The sequence below is a fragment of the Thermobia domestica genome, chromosome 5 (genome assembly GCF_964235325.1).
Source record: "Thermobia domestica chromosome 5, izTheDome1.hap1.1, whole genome shotgun sequence".
NCBI lineage: Eukaryota > Metazoa > Arthropoda > Insecta > Zygentoma > Lepismatidae > Thermobia > Thermobia domestica.
This window is the reverse complement of record NC_137458.1, coordinates 291,556,303-291,577,463: the sequence shown is the minus strand read 5'-3', so window position 1 is coordinate 291,577,463 and position 21,161 is coordinate 291,556,303. Positions and strand designations below refer to the sequence as shown.

Here is a 21,161-nt window from a genome sequence, read left to right as displayed (position 1 = left end):
TATTTTTACAGTCTGTTTCCTAAACTGAGATAAGATTAAAGAAATATTTTTCAATTACTTCAGGATGTCTATATCTTCGTTTGACGAACGAATTGTGTAGTACAAAATGTGAATATTATTAGAGTTACACCAAAATGAGAAAATTTTCAACATCAAATATTTGTACACTTTTCCTCATTTCAATTGAGTTCACGCTCAAGTGTAAAGGGCTCTCATAAGATTGCATTATATTTTCTTCCCCGTCAGCAACCCGCACCAGTCAACTGCTGGCGGGGTGATCTTGAGAGCAGCTCAGAGCCGCGGCTCACTTGCACCAAAGCGCATGTATGAAGGCGTACATTTAAGACAATGTAAAGTTAGCAGTTGCAGATCACGTAGCGGCTTCCAGGATCCTAGTGTGAAGGCTACTTCATTATCAATTCGAGGAAAGTTCTAGAAGTTCGTTCAATTTCCCTACTATTTTTAATTTGTAGATATACCGAACTTTGTACAAAAAATTACTCTGACATTCATTAATGGCATTCATAAATTTTAAATCCCATGCGATCATGAAAACGAAAAATCAAGAGAAAAATGGTGTTCTGGTAATGGCGCCTGTGCTTAACTGATGTTTCGGGCCGAGAAGAGAATGTTGAAGAAGAAGTACCACTTTTCCACCGTAACTTAGTACTAAAACAAAACTTTGACATGCTGTTTCCGTACCGCGATGAAAGAGCACCATTCGTCTTCTTGCCAGAGACCTGCTCAGCAAGTACACAAAAAACAGTTCTCGTGGTGGGTGATACATGTTCTGTGCCAAGAAGACAAGAAGCAAGTCTGACAAAGCTCATATGGTTGTCGCGCAAATCCGTGGCAAGCATCTGATTGAGCATCGGGATCGGAGTTAACGAAGAGAAAACTTTGAAAGTCGAAGAAATGAGAGAATAAATATCGCTGACATTGAATATCTTGCAAATAGTGAAAGTAAGCAAATCAAAATTGACCTACCCACCATAAGAACAAGATTAAGGACTATGAAGGAGCATAAACAGGGTTGTTATCTGGAACGCAGTACTGCCAACTCAGTAGAAAATTTGTAACTTATGTCAGAAATAGTAAAGTAAATTAGCAATGAAGACACCTGTAAAATGCATAAGTAACACAAAACACAATAGGACTGATTACACATGCGTGAAACGGTGGACGATGTTCGTGCGTTAATAATAAACAAGGAGGAAGACAAATGTAGAAATCAAAGTGAAGTGGAAAAAAAAAAAAGGAAATATCTGGGCAGTGAAGACCATCGACTCTGTGGCCGTGAGCATGCATATCGGTCGTGACACTCTTTGACCCTGGCGTCAGCAGAATGAGGTCAGTTTCAGAGTCACGGGTGATCATAATAAACTGGCTAATCAGAAGAAATTTGATTGTCACGCTCGATATATATGGTAATATCCCGAATAGTTGTTTACAAACAACCAACATGTGCTTCTATTTACAAACTTTCGCCATGTGCGTCTTACTATGGTTTACTACAGCTGCAGACAACTGAGACAACTGCGACACCACTGGTCATATGATAAAGAGGGAACAGCAGCGCCACCGCCCCACCTGAAGCACCTATATAACCGAGAGATTCCGTGGACAGCCATCAGTCTCGGATGGTCAAATCCCCTTCTTGACTTGTAGTGGAGCCTAGGAAGTACCTACCCTAAACCTAAAGCCTATAGTTTGCAGTGGAAATATTGGTTTCCTTTTGCTCTTGGCTTGCAGTGGAGTCTTGTGTGAAACTCCATCTCTTTCTGCTTGCAGCAGGAGATTCCTAATCACAGCCCGGCCTAGCCTGCAGTGAAGCTTTGTCGGATCTCTAACCCTTTTATGCTTGCAGTCAGGGTTGGCTGGTTTAAACCAAAAAACGAAAAATGTTCGTAAAAGTGTAAGTGTTTGTAAAATCTTGATGAACACACATTTGTTGGTTATCACTTTTCCCTCCCGTATATTATTCGTATTATATTCAGACCTAAATTCCCCATTCATTACTTGAAAAGCATTTTATATATATATATAAATGTTTTTTTGTGATTTTTTTGTAGTTGTTATTATGTAATTGCAATCAAAGAAAAATTCTAAATATTGTTTCGTTTCAATGTTTACTATTGATAAAATACACCGAAGTGCCGTATTTTTTGTATGTGTATGTAGGAGGGGGGTCATACAGACCCCACGAGAGGCATTTAGTGAAATGAGAAGTACCTTTGGTAGCTATTTATTTATAAATGAGTCTGAGCCAAAGTGGACTCAACTAATTCGTATCTTTATTCACTTTTCTTACTGATATGCAAATTAAGTCGTTGTATTTCTTTAATTTGGACCAATAAAAGTCGTTGTTAACTAACTTGAACTAAATTAGTTCTTCTGTACTCCGTAGTACTCTGAAATTGTCCATATGTAATTCTGTACAATGGTTTCACTTGTTCAACTGTTTTTCATTTTGTCCTTCTGAAATGATTCTTGACAGTTATATTAAGAAGCATGTAAAGATCAGTACAACGCATTTTTATCAGGATTCCTTCGTGAGTGAGTCGGCAGACGTATCGCATTTGGATCAATTAGTCCTGGTTCCGAGTTCAAATGGAGGACAATTTCTCTCGGATGTTACTCGAGAAGCGGTTTTTATTCTGCTTTAAGCTTATGTGATCTCTTCCAGCATAACCCGGTTGTTGCATAATAACATCAAGGCGAAACAAACTTATTTCTGTCCATATATGATATGAATATATAGAGCATATTATTTAAACAAAAAAAAAAAAAAGAAAAGAAAAAAAGAAAAGAAAAGAAAAGAAAAAAAACCTGGTTTAAACAAAAAAAACGTTTTTTTCTGGTTTTTTCAATAAAAACCATGGTTTTTGCCAACCCTGCTTGCAGTGGAGCAGAGTGTGTCCTACACTTCCTCACATAGCTCGTTATTGAGGAATCATTCCCAAGACCGTTAGGTCAAAGGGACACCCATTCCTACCTTATACTAGAGAATTTACATTATTGTAGTATTTCCGTAAAATACTCTTTTATAGAAGATTTTTATAATAAAACCGGTATGGGAAACGATTCCGGGCTGTAATTTGCTCTACCTAATCCTGCACAAATAGAACTTTACAATAAATAGCGGCTGACACGGACCATACTTGGCTATAACAGTTCAATTCAATGTAACATACATGCAACGGAAAGCTGTCTAACGGAAAACTGTGTATGGAACCGGAACAAAGAGATTCCGTGTCAAATGTTTAATTGTGTATAGTATAAACAACTAGAAGAAATAGCCCGCACAGTTGACGTGGAAATGTAAACAAAACCAATTGACATGAGTGCTACAAAATAAAGACAGGTGTCGTGTACTGTGCCATGCTATAGACACAGAGAATGGAAGTAGAAAAGGTGTGTAAACACATGAAAAGTGCGTTGAGGTTGTGGGATATATATATATAGCCGGGAGCTACAAGTTGTGGTAGTAGAAGCGAATGGAAGCGAAGACTGGTATTTTTGTGTAAGCATGCGATCATGGTGGTTAAGTAGTATTAAAGGAAGCAAAGTGTGTCCCTACTTTGGAGGCTACATCTCCCTATGTATACCTACATCATATGTGTACAACATACCACAAGGTGTAGTTGTGAAGTTGTTAGTGGATGTGTCGGCATCTTGTAGAAAATCCAACGCGGGAGACGCGTCCCCCCAATATTTTGGAGTACAAAATATTCAATATTTTATTGTAATTTAATTTATTTACTAACGACAGAACTACATATAAGTAATATTTATTTTATTTATTTGCAATATAATAGGTAACAGAGTTCCTGATATACCTCAGGGGGTCCGTGAAGATAAGCAGAGACGTAACATATGGAATCAAAGATAATAAACAGGTTGGGCTAGGTAGTACCATTTAAATCCCCGTTTCTTTGATGTCCCCCCCAAATTTTACATGCCAGAAACGCCAGTGTCCAGAACAAATTAAAATGAACTGTGTGAGGAAGAGGTTGTTGTGGATGAGTTTAACACCCTAATGATAGACGACGATGGCAAATGTGATGAGGAAACTGAAAGTGATTTCGACGAGGATTCAGCGTTACCAGAAGAATGATACTGTTTCCAGAATGAAGTCCACCAGTCGTTAAACATCATGGAAGCAGTAGATTGTCATTTACTTCACCACCACGAAAGAAAACGTGCACAAAATTCCCGAACAATTACTTGGACGATGCATACAAGATCTGCATTAAGCAGCCCAACGCCTTTCCCAAGTGTGTCCACCTGGATTAGCGATTAATATGTCACCGCGTCTGAAAATCACTACTGTTATGGCACAAAAATGCAAAATACGACAGTCTTGCAAAAATTTGAAAAGACATGCCTTGCAGACACCGTCATTCTTTATAAACATTATTTAATAATGCTACATATGAGCATTTCATCGCAATGACCAATATTCGCGACCGCACAATGATGCCCCAGCTGTTTAAACAGCAGCCGCAAATTTTGTTAATAAAATCAAGTTGTTTATTAGAGAGCACGAATTAACTCCAGACCCGATAAGGCCAGATTTAATAGTTATATTCTGGTGAAACTCTTACCATTAAGGGAACAATATGATCTTTGTTGCCATGGATTCAATCGCCGCTAGGACGCATTCATATACCGATGATTCGAATGGATGGCACACTGCTTCCACAGATATATATATATATATACCTTATGTTTTTGTTTCAGAGCCCAGTCGTCACTTTCCAGCGGACATGGCCGCTGAACTCCCTAATGTGAAACATATGCAAGCAGATCAGCGAATATGACAACGCAATTTGCAAGTCTTCCTGGAACAAGTCTTGTAGCCTGATTTGCAGGCTCCTAAGGATTGTATTTTGCTTTTGGTTGACAATGATGATGATTTTCACAACGCGACAGTTCCTGACAGGGTTGAGTTCTATAAGAAGTTGATCCCTGCAATATGTACAGGCATTGTACAATCTGTTGATGTTCTTTCGCCCATTCACAAACATGGCTAAGTTAATCACCGATAGATTGATCTTATAACGTAACAGTCAGTCATTTATTCATTATCAATTTCCTGCAAGGCGATTTAAAACTTTAAACCGCTTTGCCTACTTCAAATGTGCTATTCCAGTGAACATTCCGGGCCATTCTAAACACCTTTCGGTCCGAACGTTGTTTGGAAAAGACTTAGCGAGGAATGCTACAGGGATGCATATGACCAGTTTGCTTTCATCCATAGTGCTTACTGCGAGAAATATTTATGTGTTGACCACGCATTCATTATCGATCCTCATGTCAATTGCACCTAAACTATAACGGTAGAGCACTGTTTTCTATGATTTTCCTCCATTTGTCTTCCTCACGTGCGATATTCACCCATGAATATCTTCCACTCTTTTCATGCACGTGTAGTCAAGTCTTTTCTATTGTCTTTTGTGTTACTTATCAACTTTTCCGGTGTCTGAATTGCTAATTTTATTGTGCCATTTTCGATGTATCAATTTTATTTATTTATTTATTTAGAAATATGATTCTAGATACAGCTGAACGCCAGTTTACACTGGAATATCTAACAAATCTAAGACATGATAACACAAGATAATAATAATAAAATAACTTGCAAGTGATAACAAGAAAGGTTCACAATAGCTGACTGAAGTTTATCCACTAAATTGACGTCGTAGTGCGGAGTCATATGCTGCTTCAGAATTAAATCTATGGATGTATGTGACATTTCGTTGTATAGTTTAGGAAGGCTGTAGAACAGAGAACATTGAACTATTGAAAGTCTAGGTCGTACTACATGAAAAAGATACGTGTTTGTCTGAAGGGGATTCAGAAATAGAATTCTGAAAGTTGCGTTTCGGACCTGAGTTGACCATGTATTGAGTTTATAGATAATTGAGGTCACTGATTTTATGACGAGTGTCAGGTAGTTGAATGCTAAGCGTTTGTAACAGTTCATGTTTTGTCATCATACGTGTGCGAGGTACTCTAAAGCGTACTATTGCAAGGAAGAAATTTAGAACTGAGTTTCGCCAGATTTCTACTGAGTTAGTAACACTGCATTCCAGATGGCAACCCTATTTATAGTCTTTGATAGTCCTTGATGTCGTTCTTATGATTTGTAGGTTTATCTTGGTTTGTTTACTTTAACTCTTTGCATAATCTAATTTAATGAAACCTAATTAACCAACCAACCCTTAACATTTACCCGAAGGCAACAAGAAAATACGGCAAAATACATGTGAATGGAGATGCAGTACGGAACTAAGACTAATCTTCCGCAGATGGCGGTCTCAGATTCGACCCACATAAATCTGTTTCCAACGTTGTATTACTATTTATTTGTTGCTATTTTAATATACCTTACGTAGAATTATTTCTCTTACGTCGTTCAATGCTAACTGTTACTCACAAATATTTCTTATTTCCATGCTTTCCTTGCTCTTCATTAAATACGCATTCGTCGGTATTGTATTACTTCGCAAAATTAGTACCTTCCAACTGTTAAGTGTTGCAAACTACGCACTATTCAGAAATAACTAAAACATTGAATCTTTACTTTCTTATGTTCCCAACAAGCACTATACACATCCTAATACTGTATTTTGTAAATAAACTTCTAGAGGGTGTTTGGAGGTAGAGCCCCCTACCAAATACATGTCTCTGGGACACCAAAAATTACAAAACACATACGTAAATACTTCTATCCTGTACTAGGTTGCTACACAAGGGAATACTTACATTCAAGAAATATGAACTTCTCTTAGTAGGAAATACACTCTTACTGCCTTAGAAACTGTTTCTTAAGGGAATAGTTTCATTAATGGGTTCAGATTAACATTAGGAGGGCTAAGTATAACTACACCTTGTGCACATACGGCATGAAAATACACTGCATAAACCGCAAATGAACTTAAAAATACCGACCAGCTTGTGGTCACTAAAGAGCACAAATGACATCTAACAGTCAGGGCAGGAGCGTACCAAGAGGGACCGAGCGGTAGTGAGAGGATGCGTCCGTATGGAGCAGGTGCGTCAGCAACGGTGAGTAGGCACAAACAATAGTGAAAAAAACTTTAAATGACGTAAAACACCTGTCTTGTGCGTAGCACAACTTTGCAGAACTTCTATGATCACTTTGTACAGCGCCTTGGGATAGAACTTCACTTCATCATGTCTTTCTTACGTAGTACTATGGTAAAAACCACACTTTCCATTTCGTAATTATACCTTATTATACACGTAAGAGGTAAGATCTCAACACATTTTGACTACTTATACAATCCTATTGTGTAACCAAGTAACATATTTCTCCCGTGGATTTTACAAATTTATGCCCCACCATAAAATGGGATAAGATCCATATTTTGCCCCATTTCACCAAATTTACCTCTCGTCCTATTAAATTCCTTCAAGCACTGCAGCATAAACGTCCTGGCTTAAGTTTAGAGTTACCCCTATATTCTCAAACCTACAAAAAGCAACTAAAACATTAAACATTGTTAGGTTAGATTAGTTTAAGTTAGCTTACCCGCTAAGATTGGAACTGGTTCACATAGAACCTTCAATTATTACTTAAATTCAGTAATCCGTGGTTCTCATATAGATTTAGCGGATTCTCTTCATTATTCTGATACAATTCTGTAAAGCTTACTGCGGAGATATATTTAACGTATCGATTTATCATCCTATCGACTACTATGCTGCTGAATCATCGAAACCTTCCGCGTCTTGCAAATAGTACCCACTTCTACATATATTTTCCCGTATTAAACATATATTTTACTGCCAAACTTACACACCTAAGCATCACATAAGAACCCCAAATCATTATTTCTTATCTCGTTTCTCCTGCAAATTTTCCTAATTTGTATAAAAAAACGGAGGGGCAACTCTAAACTTAACCCCACGTCCTAGGTTAGTTAATAAGACTGTAGGTTTGAAACACTACCATATGCTCTATTGTCTATTTACCTATTATCACATCAACGCGAAATCATATATTAGTCTAGAATTTCACTTCGTTTTCTCCTAATTAATTACCCTACACTGATGACTCAAGACCGGATGTTAGGCAAAATGACTATTTTTTAATGGTTGATATCAATAAAACGGAGGGAGAAGTTACTCATTATTCCCAACTTTGTAGTAGTTACTCGCATTGGCATCAATAAAAAGAGAACTGAGCACTACTTGTCTCGGCTGACCTCGGAGAAGCCCCGCCCTTTTGAAGTAACCACACCTCTATTCTCGAGCCGAGTAACTACTCCGCGTTTGATATCAATAAAAATCAAAGACTCCTCTGTGATGCTAGTAACTTCTCCAAATTTGTGGAGCAAGCTAAATGGGTGACTCCGTGCGAAATATGGTAGAGTATATGATTGTTTTGCTACGTAGAAAAACTTATAAACTGCATAGAAATGTTGCAAATATAGATTACAAAAAACATTATAGGTTCATGAAAAAAAATGTAGAGTGGTTAGCACAACACTTTTTAGAAGAATCAACCGAAATTTGGGGTGGTGCACTACGTAATGACGAAAAGATGCGAGTTATCTTGCGTTACGTAAGTGATCTGGAATTCCAGGTCGGAATGTAAGGGGATTCTGGTGTGGCTCAAAGTACTGTGTCTATGACTACTACAAGTGTAATGGATGTGATTATTGCGAAATCTGAAAACGGATTGTTTCCGGAAGTGTGCGTAATATGCAAACAGCAAAGGCAGAGTGGCAAGAACAATATACATTTCCGGGTGCTATCGGAGCAATTGACTATACACAAGTGGCAATAAAGAAATCTAGTATTTTGGAGACGAATACGTTAATAGGAAAAGCTCCTTCGTGGCTAAGCGGTTAGCGTGCATGCCTTTGGCATAGGAAACCCGCGTTCGATTCCCGGCGGAGCTCATGTGGTTCGGATTCCACGTTAATCAGTGGGTTCCGTCTTATATAGGCACGCTACTGAAAAGGATGTTAAACTAATGATCAACTCTACTCAACGTTGATAGGAAGGGCGTATACATGAGAAAGTATTTTGTTTATGTCAAGGCGAAAGGGGACACGTATGGTGTGGAGAACGCAATTAGATGGACGTGCTTTATGACGTGAGTGGCTGGACTTTTTTAAAAAGGAAATAAAGGGGCCAAGTGTCTGATTTCGTTCTTAAAGCCAAACAATCTACAAAGACCTTGGACAACACGTGACATGCTCTTGTCGTGTTAATCTTGATATTGCTGGATTCGAATCAACATGCATCAGCTCCAATAGGTTCATTCTTATGGTTTCAGTGTTACTTTCTTTTCTTTTCTTTTCTTTTTTTTATTTATTCTTGCTCGAATATTAAAGATTCTGTTTTGGATTTGTGTCTCAGTCGTAGATGTATTTGATATTTCGTTGCATTTCACTGTAATTGCCTTCAAAGCTTCGGCTTTTCTTCGTTTACTTTTTGGTAACTGTGACTTTGAAAGTACCGGTACCACCGGAAACTTTTATAACATCCACAGATGCACTTTGATTGAAGCTGTCGTTCTTACTTGCCCGTTCCATGGCGTTTAGGATCCAAAGGTTAAAAACAACGAAATGACCGCGCGACGGATGGGAGAAATGAGTAACCACTTCTTTTATTGATACGACTCACTGGTACGCGCAGAGGAAACGCGAGTGAACGTTCATAAATCTGGAGCAGTCTATACCTGAGTAGTGGCTTGTTTTATTGATACGAAATTGAGGGAGGAGATTACTCCAGGTGTAGTTACTCCGATTCTCGAGCAGGACTTCTCAGAAGTAGTTACTTATTTTTATTGATATCACCCAATATTACAGATATGATCAAAAATTACGTCTTAAAGGTTATATATAGAGTTAAACTTTCAATTTAAGCCAATTTTATTTTGCCTATTTCGCCCCTTCCTGCCTAATGTTGCATATTCTTCAAAATAAGACTTTATCGGGAATATATACAATTTAGTATTTCAAGAAAGGATTCTGCCTCTTCCAAGAAATATAAGTGTTGTTTGTAGTGATAAGATGCCGTAAAACTTTGGACTGCTGTGTGTAAATAAAGTGAAAATGTGGACTGTTATGTGTAGTCATAAAGTGCTGTATAGAATGCATTTACCAAATATACATGAAATACATATCAAGCTTCGTTTTTATGTATTCAGTAAAAGAAAATATTAACAAACAAGTATGTTTCTATATTATTTGAACATTATCAATAATTTGTATTTATTTTTTAATTGTACTATTTATCTTCATTATTTCAAGTTACATTTTAGTGCCTTTTAATGCCTAAACATCCGGTCTCTACTGATGACCTTTATTACTATACTTTTTTGTTGTTGTTGTTGCTCTTATTGCTGATAATTTGGTCTAATTTTATTCGTTTCTGTGAATTCTCTATTTCGGGCCTGCCATCGGCGGCAGTTAACCCGAACTATGCCCAAGTAACTACACAGTCTTACATTTTAAGGAACTGAAGTTTCTGTTTTGCCGTCTCGATAAAATTAACTTATTCTGAATCTCCTTCGCTCCCATTCCCAAATTAATTTCTAAGCATATTAAGTTGGCATACATGTTTTAGGGTATCTTACAATATGTGTACATATATTACAACTTACGTACTGCTAAAATTAACAAAACATTATTATCATTTTCATTAACTTGGTCAAGGAAACCATCTAGCACAGTGTAGGTCCGCTATTCAAAATTCAGAAGTTATGACTGAATTTGAAAATGTTTAAACATAACACCATATGGTATCATTACGTCAACTCATTATGCATTCTACTTAATTATTCTAATACCAGAATTGGTGTAATTCACACACAAAAAAAGAATCAAACGGTCATGTGTATCTGACATCAACATTTTCTGTCAAAAATCATTCATTTAATCTCAGCCAATCAAGCGAAAAATTTCGAACTTAATATTGCAACACGCTCAACACAACTGACTAGACCGCGTCTTACTGTAAATATTGATTCTGCAAGAAAAACGTTAAGATTACATACCGTAATACTAAGACAATCAAATATCTTTTGTGCTAAATCAAATTCTCCTTTAGCAAAAACACTTTTGTTATCTCGATCCACACGCAAACACAAGCGACAAGCATCAATCCAATCATTGTCCGAACACATTTCCTACAAAATATTTCACTAATATATAGAGCTTCGTTTCATATTCTTTAGTAGAAAACACTAATTTCATTCATCACTTTGCTTTTACTTAACAAATATATATATCTTTTTATATTCATTGCATATTTCTTCAACAGACGTTTAAGAGTTTGTATACAAATCAGTGTTGCCATTTTCTAAGAAAAACTTCCGGCCATCGTTACCAGATTCTTTCGTTTAGTTACTTTAAACTCTAGAACATATTCAAATACCTTGTACAATATCCACAATACAATAGGAAATCTCGGTGTAAACGTTTACTCAGTTTATTGTTCAGTTTTATATGACAGAAAAGAAATCTACAGCTTGCCATCCATCATAGATCCCTATATAATTCCATAAGTATGTGAGTAAACAGAGCAAGCTGCAAAATTAACAGTTTTTACATTAAACTCAATGAAATCTATAATTTGAATTTGGAGATTTCCCCTAAAAACCGTATTTAAGAGTGCAAATTAAGACTTTGTGCTTACTTTTTGTTGTTGTACTTGATTGTAAACTCCATTGATTCTCTGAGAACAAAACCTTATTTAGGTAAATCTCAAACATATGTCATTAGTGAATAAAGAACTACCTTTTCAAAGGGTGTTTTATTTGAATGCTACTGTCATCCAAAGTAAATTTTTGTGAACGAAGATGTCCAAAGGTCAGCCTCACGAGTTCAGATTTACGCCAAACTTCTCAGCAAGAGATTCAAATCAGAATATGAACAGAAGAACGAGTGTACGTGAATTCTAATGAACGTAATGTTGAGTTGCGTGATGTCCGACTGGTGATGTGACTGTAATCCCTTGATGATTAATGCAGTGGTGTCATTGAAATAATTTCACAACAGGTTCAGTGATTAATATACTGGAATCAAAATTAACATTGCTACTATATTATTATGTATTTGTACATATTATTATTATTATTATTATTATTATTATTATTATTATTATTATTATTATTATTATTATTATTATTATTATTATTATTATTATTATTATCACATTAGAACTCAAAAACATAAGAGTCTAATTCCGTTTTAGTCTTCGCAAAAATTGGGCGGAACACAACGCAAAATATATGTTAAGAACATTTGGTGGTGTGTCTGTGGGAAAATGCATATGATAGATAACTGCAAACACGAAATTTGCTTCACTGATGTCGTATCGCAAAATCGCTATGGGATATCTGATGTGGGAGGAACAAGTTTTTATTTATTTATTTATTTAGTTATTTATTGTTTTTTCGGCTCAACGAAAAATTTGTGATACATATCAGACTTGCGTACAGCATCAGGTAAGAATACGGCTAATTCACTCTTTACTAACTTCCTCTAATTAAAGGAGAGAAAAATAGAGATGCAATGTATGTTCTTATAAGCATAGGTAACAGACAAGGGCGCCCATGTTGTGGTTTCCAAGGGGGCGACAAGTAAAAGTGACGTTTCAAATATAGTTTCAAATTTTGCTGTAACTAATGTAAAAATTCTATTGGGTTTTCAATATTCCCAAGTACAATTTCCTCTTAGGAGGGCGAGCGCCCCACCTTGCCCCCTTGATGGGCGCCCTTGCGGAAGAGTGTTGACCCAAAGAAAAAGACGGAAAGCAGAAGACGAAATAAGAAAGAAAATGAAAGAAGACAGAAGAAAAGAAGATGAGGAAAGAAGAAAAAGAAACTATCAAGTGAAACATGCATGCCCAGTTGTGAAACAATGAAGAAACATCGTATGTAGCGTCAAGTTAGGTATACAAGCCTGTAACGTACCTTGTTTTCGGTACTTTACATTGTTATTGTTTTGCCTGGTACTTTACATTGTTATTGTCTTGCTGTTGTTTTGTTAAGTGGCCCCCATTTGGTATAGTCGTGCCAATAGTGCAAATACACGTTTTATTTGTTTTTATGGGTTAGTTTTTACTGTTAGTTGTTGAAATGTTTCTTCACTATGAATAAAAATTTTCGGGGGACAAGGTTATTCAATAACAATAACTGCACACTTGTTCAATAACTGTATACTATCCGCCTTAAGCAGAGTCGTTTTGAGACATGATTAGCGTCATACTAAAGGCCTGACTACTACAGGAATCTTATGTTAGTCGAACTCTTTAGTATGGCTCTAATTACGCGTCAAAATGACTCTGCATACGGCCCTATATCTTTATATAACCAATATTAATCATAAGTAATTTCTAACAGTATATCGGAATATTTTTAAATTTTCTACGTAAAAACATAGAATGAATGCTTATTCACTAAAACTTACTTATAACATTAATCGTAAACATTCCGCAATCGAACATCGGTGATTCGATCTTCTCTGTCGAATACTATTGCATCATGGGTAGTGAAATTAAAGATGGCGACTTCCGGCATTTCTACTTCAGAGAGGTGAGGGGTTGCGATTGGCCTATGCAACGCGTACGGACAGGAGTAAGTAAGTGATGGGTATAAATATTTTGAATCTTAGTTTAAAGAACTGGTAATGTAATTTAATATATTGTATTTGTTGATAATCCATTAGATTTTCAAAATTCAAGATGGTAATTATGATAATGTTTATATTCTGCGATATGAAATATTGCAGAATAGCTGGGTTTGTAATTGCCAAGCATTGCGTGACGCTCCGCCATAACGTATTGAAGCAAGATTAGTGACGCTGTAAGACCTCCGTGAAAGTTCGAAATTTAAAAGCTTAAATTGCTACTCTCGGACAAAAGTGTATAATTTTTTTTATTATTTGGAATAACCTGTGATCCATTAGATAAAGAAATTTTGGAGGTCTTACGTAAATTATTGATAACCTGTCTTGGAAACGACGAAGCGTCACGATTACCATTATCTCTTTGCTGTAAAAGTGGAAGGATATGGTAAGTCTGTTGTGTTATTGGCCGAGGCATTTTGGAGCAAGCCCCTGCGTCTACACGGAGAGGTAGGATCCAGGACAGTCTGGACTGGCTACACAACTCATAACAGGTAACATTAAAGTTTACCTTTTTCTTTAGTGGGAATTATTCCGAACTGAACTACCATAATACATGGTACCAGTTGCGTTTTAAACTCTGGAATATTGGAAGACATTAATTACTGGGAAATTTCATTCGTACGTGTTAGTGACATGACAGCTATGTGCGAATAGTGTCTCGTATTGCGTTTAGCATCTCATAGTCTTATCGTGATAGTTTCGCTAATCCGCTAATATTATTATCAAAATCTCTAGTATGCATCAGTACGACTATAGAATTAGCTTTCAGTGCGAAAATTTTACCGACTTAATTAAATGATGTAATTTGAAAGCTTAGGTTAGCTCCGGTATGGTCAACTAACTTGTCGTTTTTCTTCTGAGTAGTGCGATGTATTGATTGATCCGTGTAATTAATTGGAATACCAATAGTATGATCAGGAAAGTACTAAACATTATTTTTTTCTTATTTCATCTTCATTTGTATATAGTGCATACTCATTCATAGGGATAATCAATGTAGTGTTTTCTTTCTATGTTTTATGTAAAAATGTGACCCATGGCATATGAGCCAGTGTTATAATATGCTACACAAATATGAATTATAAAATGATTCCCGAAGTGGAATAGCAATGTAGTATAAGTATGGGCACGTGCAAGGAACAATTTCTGTTATCATTTTACTTCTAATCCTTTCTGTGTACTTTCCTGAGTTTTAAATGAAGAATAAATGGATCAATGCATAATATGAAACAGTGGTAGCCAAACATCGCATGAGTATTGTCTCACTAAAAGATATTAACTTATTTTGATCTGTTTGACCTGCCAAAAGAAGCTATTAATAATGTGTCATGTATACGTTTATCTTTTCTTCCTTGTACTGGAAATCTATGAATATAAAAATCTTGTAATAATATTGACATGTATATTGAAATTTATGTAGTGATAAAATGTAAAAACCGAAACAGTACAAAGCAAGATACTTGAAAGCTAATATATTTCGAAACCAGTAACCTTTCTAAATTGTAATTTGATTTTTTTCTTTTCTTTGAATCAATAAATGATAACTTCAACTTTGAATCTATGATTCCATTCCAGAAATTCATATTAACTATCTAGATTATTTGATAGTAATAAGGTACATTTTTAAGTTTGTGTCGAACATGTGCTAGATTGCATATCGGCTAAAATCTCATTGAGGGTCCATCGCTATAGCAAGAACCTGTGATAAATGTCTAAATTCCCGTTGCGCGTGTAAATTAGAAATCATTATTGATTTTCATTCTGATTTTTTTATATTGGGTTAAGTTAGTTAAGCTATTGAATATTTATAGATACATTTTTCTTTTAATCCAATTTAATATTTTACTTGGTATGCTTTTCGTGATTTTTGTGGCCCTAAAGTAGAGCGTATCAAAATTGGCAATACTATCCAGGATATTTGATTTTTTCGAGATTTTTCTCATTCCTGAAAAAAGGTTGTTTCAAGCCAAATTGTAGAATCTCAGTGTAAAGCATCATATGTCACATCATAGAGGTATGCAAGTAAATCCAGTAGAACCACATCAAGTTGATACGGTGATCAGTCGAGTGTGCTAGCATGGAAGTTTCTCCTGGATACATTACAGTCACATGCTCGTTCACGAGTACAGCATAGCATTAGTGCTCCTTGGTGACATCGCCCTGATACGTTAAATTAAATCAAACCAAAAAAAACCGACAGATCTATGGTAGGCGGTAACACAGCTGACTTCCTCTGAGACATGGTAGCCGAGTGACCGAGACTTCGACTCGGGCCGGCAAGGAGCCTCGACCGTGTTGAAACATGGAGGCAGAAATGTCATACGGTGAGCGTAACATACACAGTCGAGAGTCTAAAGCAGACTTACCGTACAAGTGGAGTAGTAACCTAATAACTCATAGGGTTTGAAACTTAGAAAATATTAACTTTATGGTTAATACATTCATGATAAATAAACGGCTGCAATAATTCTAGTTTAGTTTTACTTTCTCTTTTCCTCTGTTTGTGAGAAATTACAATGGATGTTAAATAATTCAATTGCCATATCACACCTAATAGTAACTAATCTTTTAGTGTCGACCAGATAGTTCAAATTGTGCTCTGAAATACTACAAAGCAGTTCCTGACATTTTCATATTATGTTTGTGGTGGATAAGCAAATTTAAGTTGAACATTGCCTGAATAAGAGATTTCACGCCAGCTCACAAGAATGTTGGCCAACATTCGACGTTGTAACATGTTGTAGTAAAATTAGTCAACAAATTGTGATAAAATTGTTATATTAGAACTTGGTGTTCATAGTTTGTTATAAGAACTAAGCAGCTTTCTTTACCTAACACAGTGGGAGATTTCATCGATCTAGGGGGAACTTTATTCAGTGTGTGATGCACATGGAATGGTGCAGGTTTTGACGTTCTATTCGATTGAAATATGCGATTTCTTTGATAAGGAATGTTGTTTGTATATTATTTACCAAAGAAGAAACACATGTGTGAGAAATGTAAAGACGATTACATACAATTGGTGAAAGGACAACAATAGGATGGACGTGATCAGCTTATATTTAAATAAACGTTTAGTGAGAATGAGTACATTACACTAGGTGTTCAGAACAATAAACAAGAGTCACCGAGTGCGCAAGACTGACGAGGAAAAAATACGTTCGTTAGTCTTAGTCTCTGCTCTGTTCCGAATGATCAGATGAATCATTCACATAAGATTCCTTTAGTAATCGTAGTATCTCAGACATTATGTCTGAACGTTTGGTTTTGGCAGGAGCACGTTTACTAGTAATATATGGATCAGAGGTGATCAGCAATGTATGAATTAAATCCGTGTTGGTATTCACTCTGGGTAATTTTCTTGTGAAGAGTTTCCTATATTTTTCATTGTCCTTATTTCGAGCCTCCTGTGCTTCTTCGGAAAGCTGGCCTATTGGTAGAATACTCGCGGCAATAATATTTCTTCCGTGAAATAGGACTTCAAGTGCGCTTACGGAGATATGATACCAAGAGTACTCTTGCAATACAGTTCCAAAGTGCAACGAGCACACTCACTAAATTTGTTTATATCAGTCGGAAAAACAATTTAAGCATTCTAACATAATGTGAAATCGCTTAATTAAGTCGACATTTTACCCCAGTTATTTCGGATGATTTTTCAGCATTCCGAAAAAACTTGCGGACTGTATTGCCATCGTTGGTGTTTTCTGGTTGTTGCTTCGGCATATCTATAGCTTATCCAGAGTTAAGAGTGGACTGTTGGTTTTATGGGAACAGCGATGCCAAGTTGAGCATTAAAAACAAATGCAGAACAGATCGCGCTTCTATTATACTGTCGACTGATGTTGCCAACTCACGTAGTAAAAAAAGAAATCCACACCACAACGATTAATAAATAATAATAATAATAATAAACAACTTACCACATTGAATCAATCGCACTCCAAAAAATCAATTCCTTCCATATCATCATCATCACCACCATCATCATCATCATCGAAAGTTTCAGACGATTCTTCTTCAGAGGAGTCTTCACCCAAATGAATAATCAACGGCTCAACATCATCTTGCAGCTCATCTGCTTTCCACATATCACTTTCGATGTTTACCACATGCCTGACGTAGTTCTGCCAATTTTCTATTGTGTCACGCTCAAACGCTTCATGAATTAAATTTTCAACGTCTTTAACTTTGAATGTTGTATTATTTGCCCCAACGTAGTGTTTTACTTGAGACCACACGAGTTCAATAGGATTGAGCTCACAGTGATAAGGGGGTAATCGGAGAACAGTGTGTCCTAATTCTTTAGCCCATTCGTCAGTCTTATATTTTTCATATTTAGGGCGATGAATGCTTATTAGATCCATCAAATCTTTCTTTAACATATCCTCATCATACTCAATATTATGTAAGGTTAACCACTGTCGCATGTCGTCTTTCTTCCAAGATTTGGTTGGTAGTGGCTCCTTACGGCGACTATGATAGGATGCATTGTCCATTACGATAACTGACCCTGGAGGAAGATTTCTGAGTAACTGATTCCGGAAGTATTCCTCAAACAAATCTCCATCCATTTCATCATGAGCGTCAGCCGTATTTTTCTTACACAAGAAAACCAATTTTGCCCCAGCTACGAAACCCTGTTCGTTGCCAGCATGAACCAAGGCATATCGCGGCCCACGACCTGTCGGATGTTTAAGTCCGCAAGAAAGTCCATACATAAAAGCTTGTTTTGCTGTTTTAATTGTTTTGTCTTTCCACTCTTTATCCACGGCTATCCCAATATTTACCCACGATTCGTCCATGTATACTATGTTTCTATTTTGATTTCGAAATTTTCTTATTTGCCGTAGATATTTGTGACGCAACGACACAATATCCTCTCTCTATAAGCATGGCCTTACTCTGTCTTTTCTCATAAACAAATTCAAGCTCTTTTAGAAGTACGTGGAACGTGGATCTTTTAAAGTTCGGTAAATCGGGATCTGAATTTACCTGTTTGAGAACGGAATTGAGTGTTGGGGGCAAATTTCTAAAGAAGAACTCATGGACCTTTTGTCTGATCGCACTCCTAACAAATTCATTATATTTTACAAACCGACTGTTCTTTGAAATTTTCTTTCTTAATCGCTTCTTGTTCGGTGTTACTAAAGGTCCACGTGATAACTCGCTTCGAATTTTGAAAACAGTAGTCCTGGAAGTTTTCGTGGCTTCAGCTGTTGCACTCGCGACCCAACTTATACTTTTATCCGGGTTTTTCTCCTTTAAATAATTGAACACGTTCATAACAATAGCCCTTTCTTTGCTCTTCAACACTTGACCACTGTTACGCTTAAAAGAGGTGCTGGCTGTAACTTCTTCCATTTTATATATATTAACACACACTCACGCACCTATGCACACAGACACGCGCGATTTTGTTCCCAGAACAGCACAGTACGTAAATAAACACAATCAACAAAATGCCGAATGCTCAGAGGCCACGCTCATACACACACTGCACAATAGCAAAGACACAACAGAGAAGAATTTCGTTTGGAATTTGACATGAGTCATCTAGTGCGACAATAGACGATTCAGTAGGTAAGCTATTAGCCACACCCACCACACCAAACAGTCTGCATATTTCCTGGTGTAGTTTCTGACACCAATGTTATTATGAAACCCAACAGAAATCATAGTCAGTTATGAACTCCTAAAGAAATTTCAATGCATGAAAGATAAAAGAAATATGAAATGCGTCCTGTAGCAATTCTCGCTGATATTTCCTTCCCGACGAGGAATACATAGGCCTATATATAATTAATAATCGAACTCAGATGTTCCGAGAAACACTTCATGAATCAGTGTTTGGCCTAAGAAGTTTTACACTTACCGTTTATACTTAATACAAATAAGTTAATAGTTATGGAAAGATATGGATTATGCCTATAGCTTGGTTTAATAATAATAATAATAATAATAATAATAATAATAATAATAATAATAATAATAATAATAATAATAATAATAATAATAATAATAATAGACCTAATAAAACTGAAGTACTTGAAAAAACATCCGCAGACCATCCCCTGAAATTATTACTGCCTTTTTATTCAGAGTGCCCCCGTGGATGAGTGGTTACGTTCGAAGTTTTGTAATCAAAGGGTCCTGGGTTCGATTCCCGGTGGGAACATAACTTGTTCGAACCTCGCGTTAAGCTACAACAACTTTTCCGCTCTCTTTCCTTTTCTGATTAAAATATTTTTCTTTAGTTGAGATAGAAAAAAAAAAGAAAGAAAAGGAGACGGAAGTAAAATTTTACTTTTTCTTAAAATCAGAAAGATTTCATTCAATTCTTTCTGGCCGTACTTTTATTCCTTTTTAGCTACCTTTTTTCGTACTTGAAATCAGTGGAAGTGACAATAATAATGAGCGCACGAATGTAGGTTGACACTATGGTGAAATTTCTCGTCAGTTGGCAACGGTATCTTTGAGCAGACACTTTTAGTCTCGTGAAAATGCACTGGCAACGTTCTAGCAGCCGTTACGCTTATCGTGTCTTCCCCCTTCAAGTTTGAAAAACAAAAACTAGCTATTAAAAGCTAATTACATACTTTATAAGGAAAAGAGAAGTTATGAAAATTATTTTTGTATCGTCGGTAAATATTTAACATTTTTAAAGATAAACTACAGTAGTGAAATCTGTTCTCTTTAAGGGGGTAAGTACGCAGAAGTAAAGGCCCATAAGCAGCCACAGTACAGACTAAACGCTGGACGAGCTTTACCAATAGTCCAAGCTCACTACGAAATTTTGTTTGAACACGTTTCTTTTTTATTCCATTTTCATCCGATTTTCTTTGCCTCGTACATGGCATCTAAGCGGTAGGCAATGTGAAGAATACAATCCATAAGACGTATCCAAGAATAAACCGGAGAGACTCCAAAGGTCTATAAGTTCAGATCTACAGTTTTATGAGAAAGAATACCAAGATTATTCATCTCTCTCGGTTTTGCTCCACACAAATAACACGTCTGCGTAGACGCGCATGAGGATACAGAATTACACACTTTTCCATCAATCATACAAAACATCATCTTAGGCCGAACGATAAGTTCCTTGTCACCTACAGTTATTATGGTCGGAGTGAGTACATAGAGGAAGAAACATATCTAATTTTGTATAGTACTGCCATTGCGGCCATCTTAAAATCCGCCATCTTGGATCCAGGTCAAAATTTTTAAATAGAAAAAGGGTCATGTGACCTATCGTTTTGACGCATCGTTTTACCAGAAGCACAAACTGGCACTATTTTAAAGATAGCTTTAGTCATGTAAGAATTATTATTTGTGAAAAGATTTCTCCTTTTCAGATTAATAATTCTTACACGACTAAAAGTAAAGACATGAGTTTGGCGTGAAAAGAACGAAAGGAATATGCATGGCTTCAAACGAAAGAGGAACGCGAAAGAAAATGCACTTCTGAAAATGATTTGTTTGAAC

General features: G+C 36.3%; 2 protein-coding genes across 2 annotated transcripts in view; both read right to left on the bottom strand.

The window, feature by feature from the left end:
- Positions 1 to 11,341, bottom strand: part of LOC145686689 (uncharacterized) — a 68,028-nt gene extending 56,687 nt beyond the window's left edge. The window contains exon 1 of the mRNA XM_081760232.1: positions 11,042 to 11,341. Within this exon, the coding sequence (XP_081616358.1) occupies positions 11,042 to 11,170 (129 nt within the window). The 5' untranslated portion in view covers positions 11,171 to 11,341. The remainder of the gene's footprint in view (positions 1 to 11,041) is intronic.
- A 6,267-nt stretch (positions 11,342 to 17,608) lies between these two features.
- On the bottom strand, positions 17,609 to 18,481 carry LOC145685590 (uncharacterized). The gene has a single exon (XM_081757977.1). The coding sequence runs from the start codon at positions 18,479 to 18,481 to the stop codon at positions 17,609 to 17,611; it is 873 nt and encodes a 290-aa protein (XP_081614103.1).
- Positions 18,482 to 21,161: the final 2,680 nt, after the last annotated feature.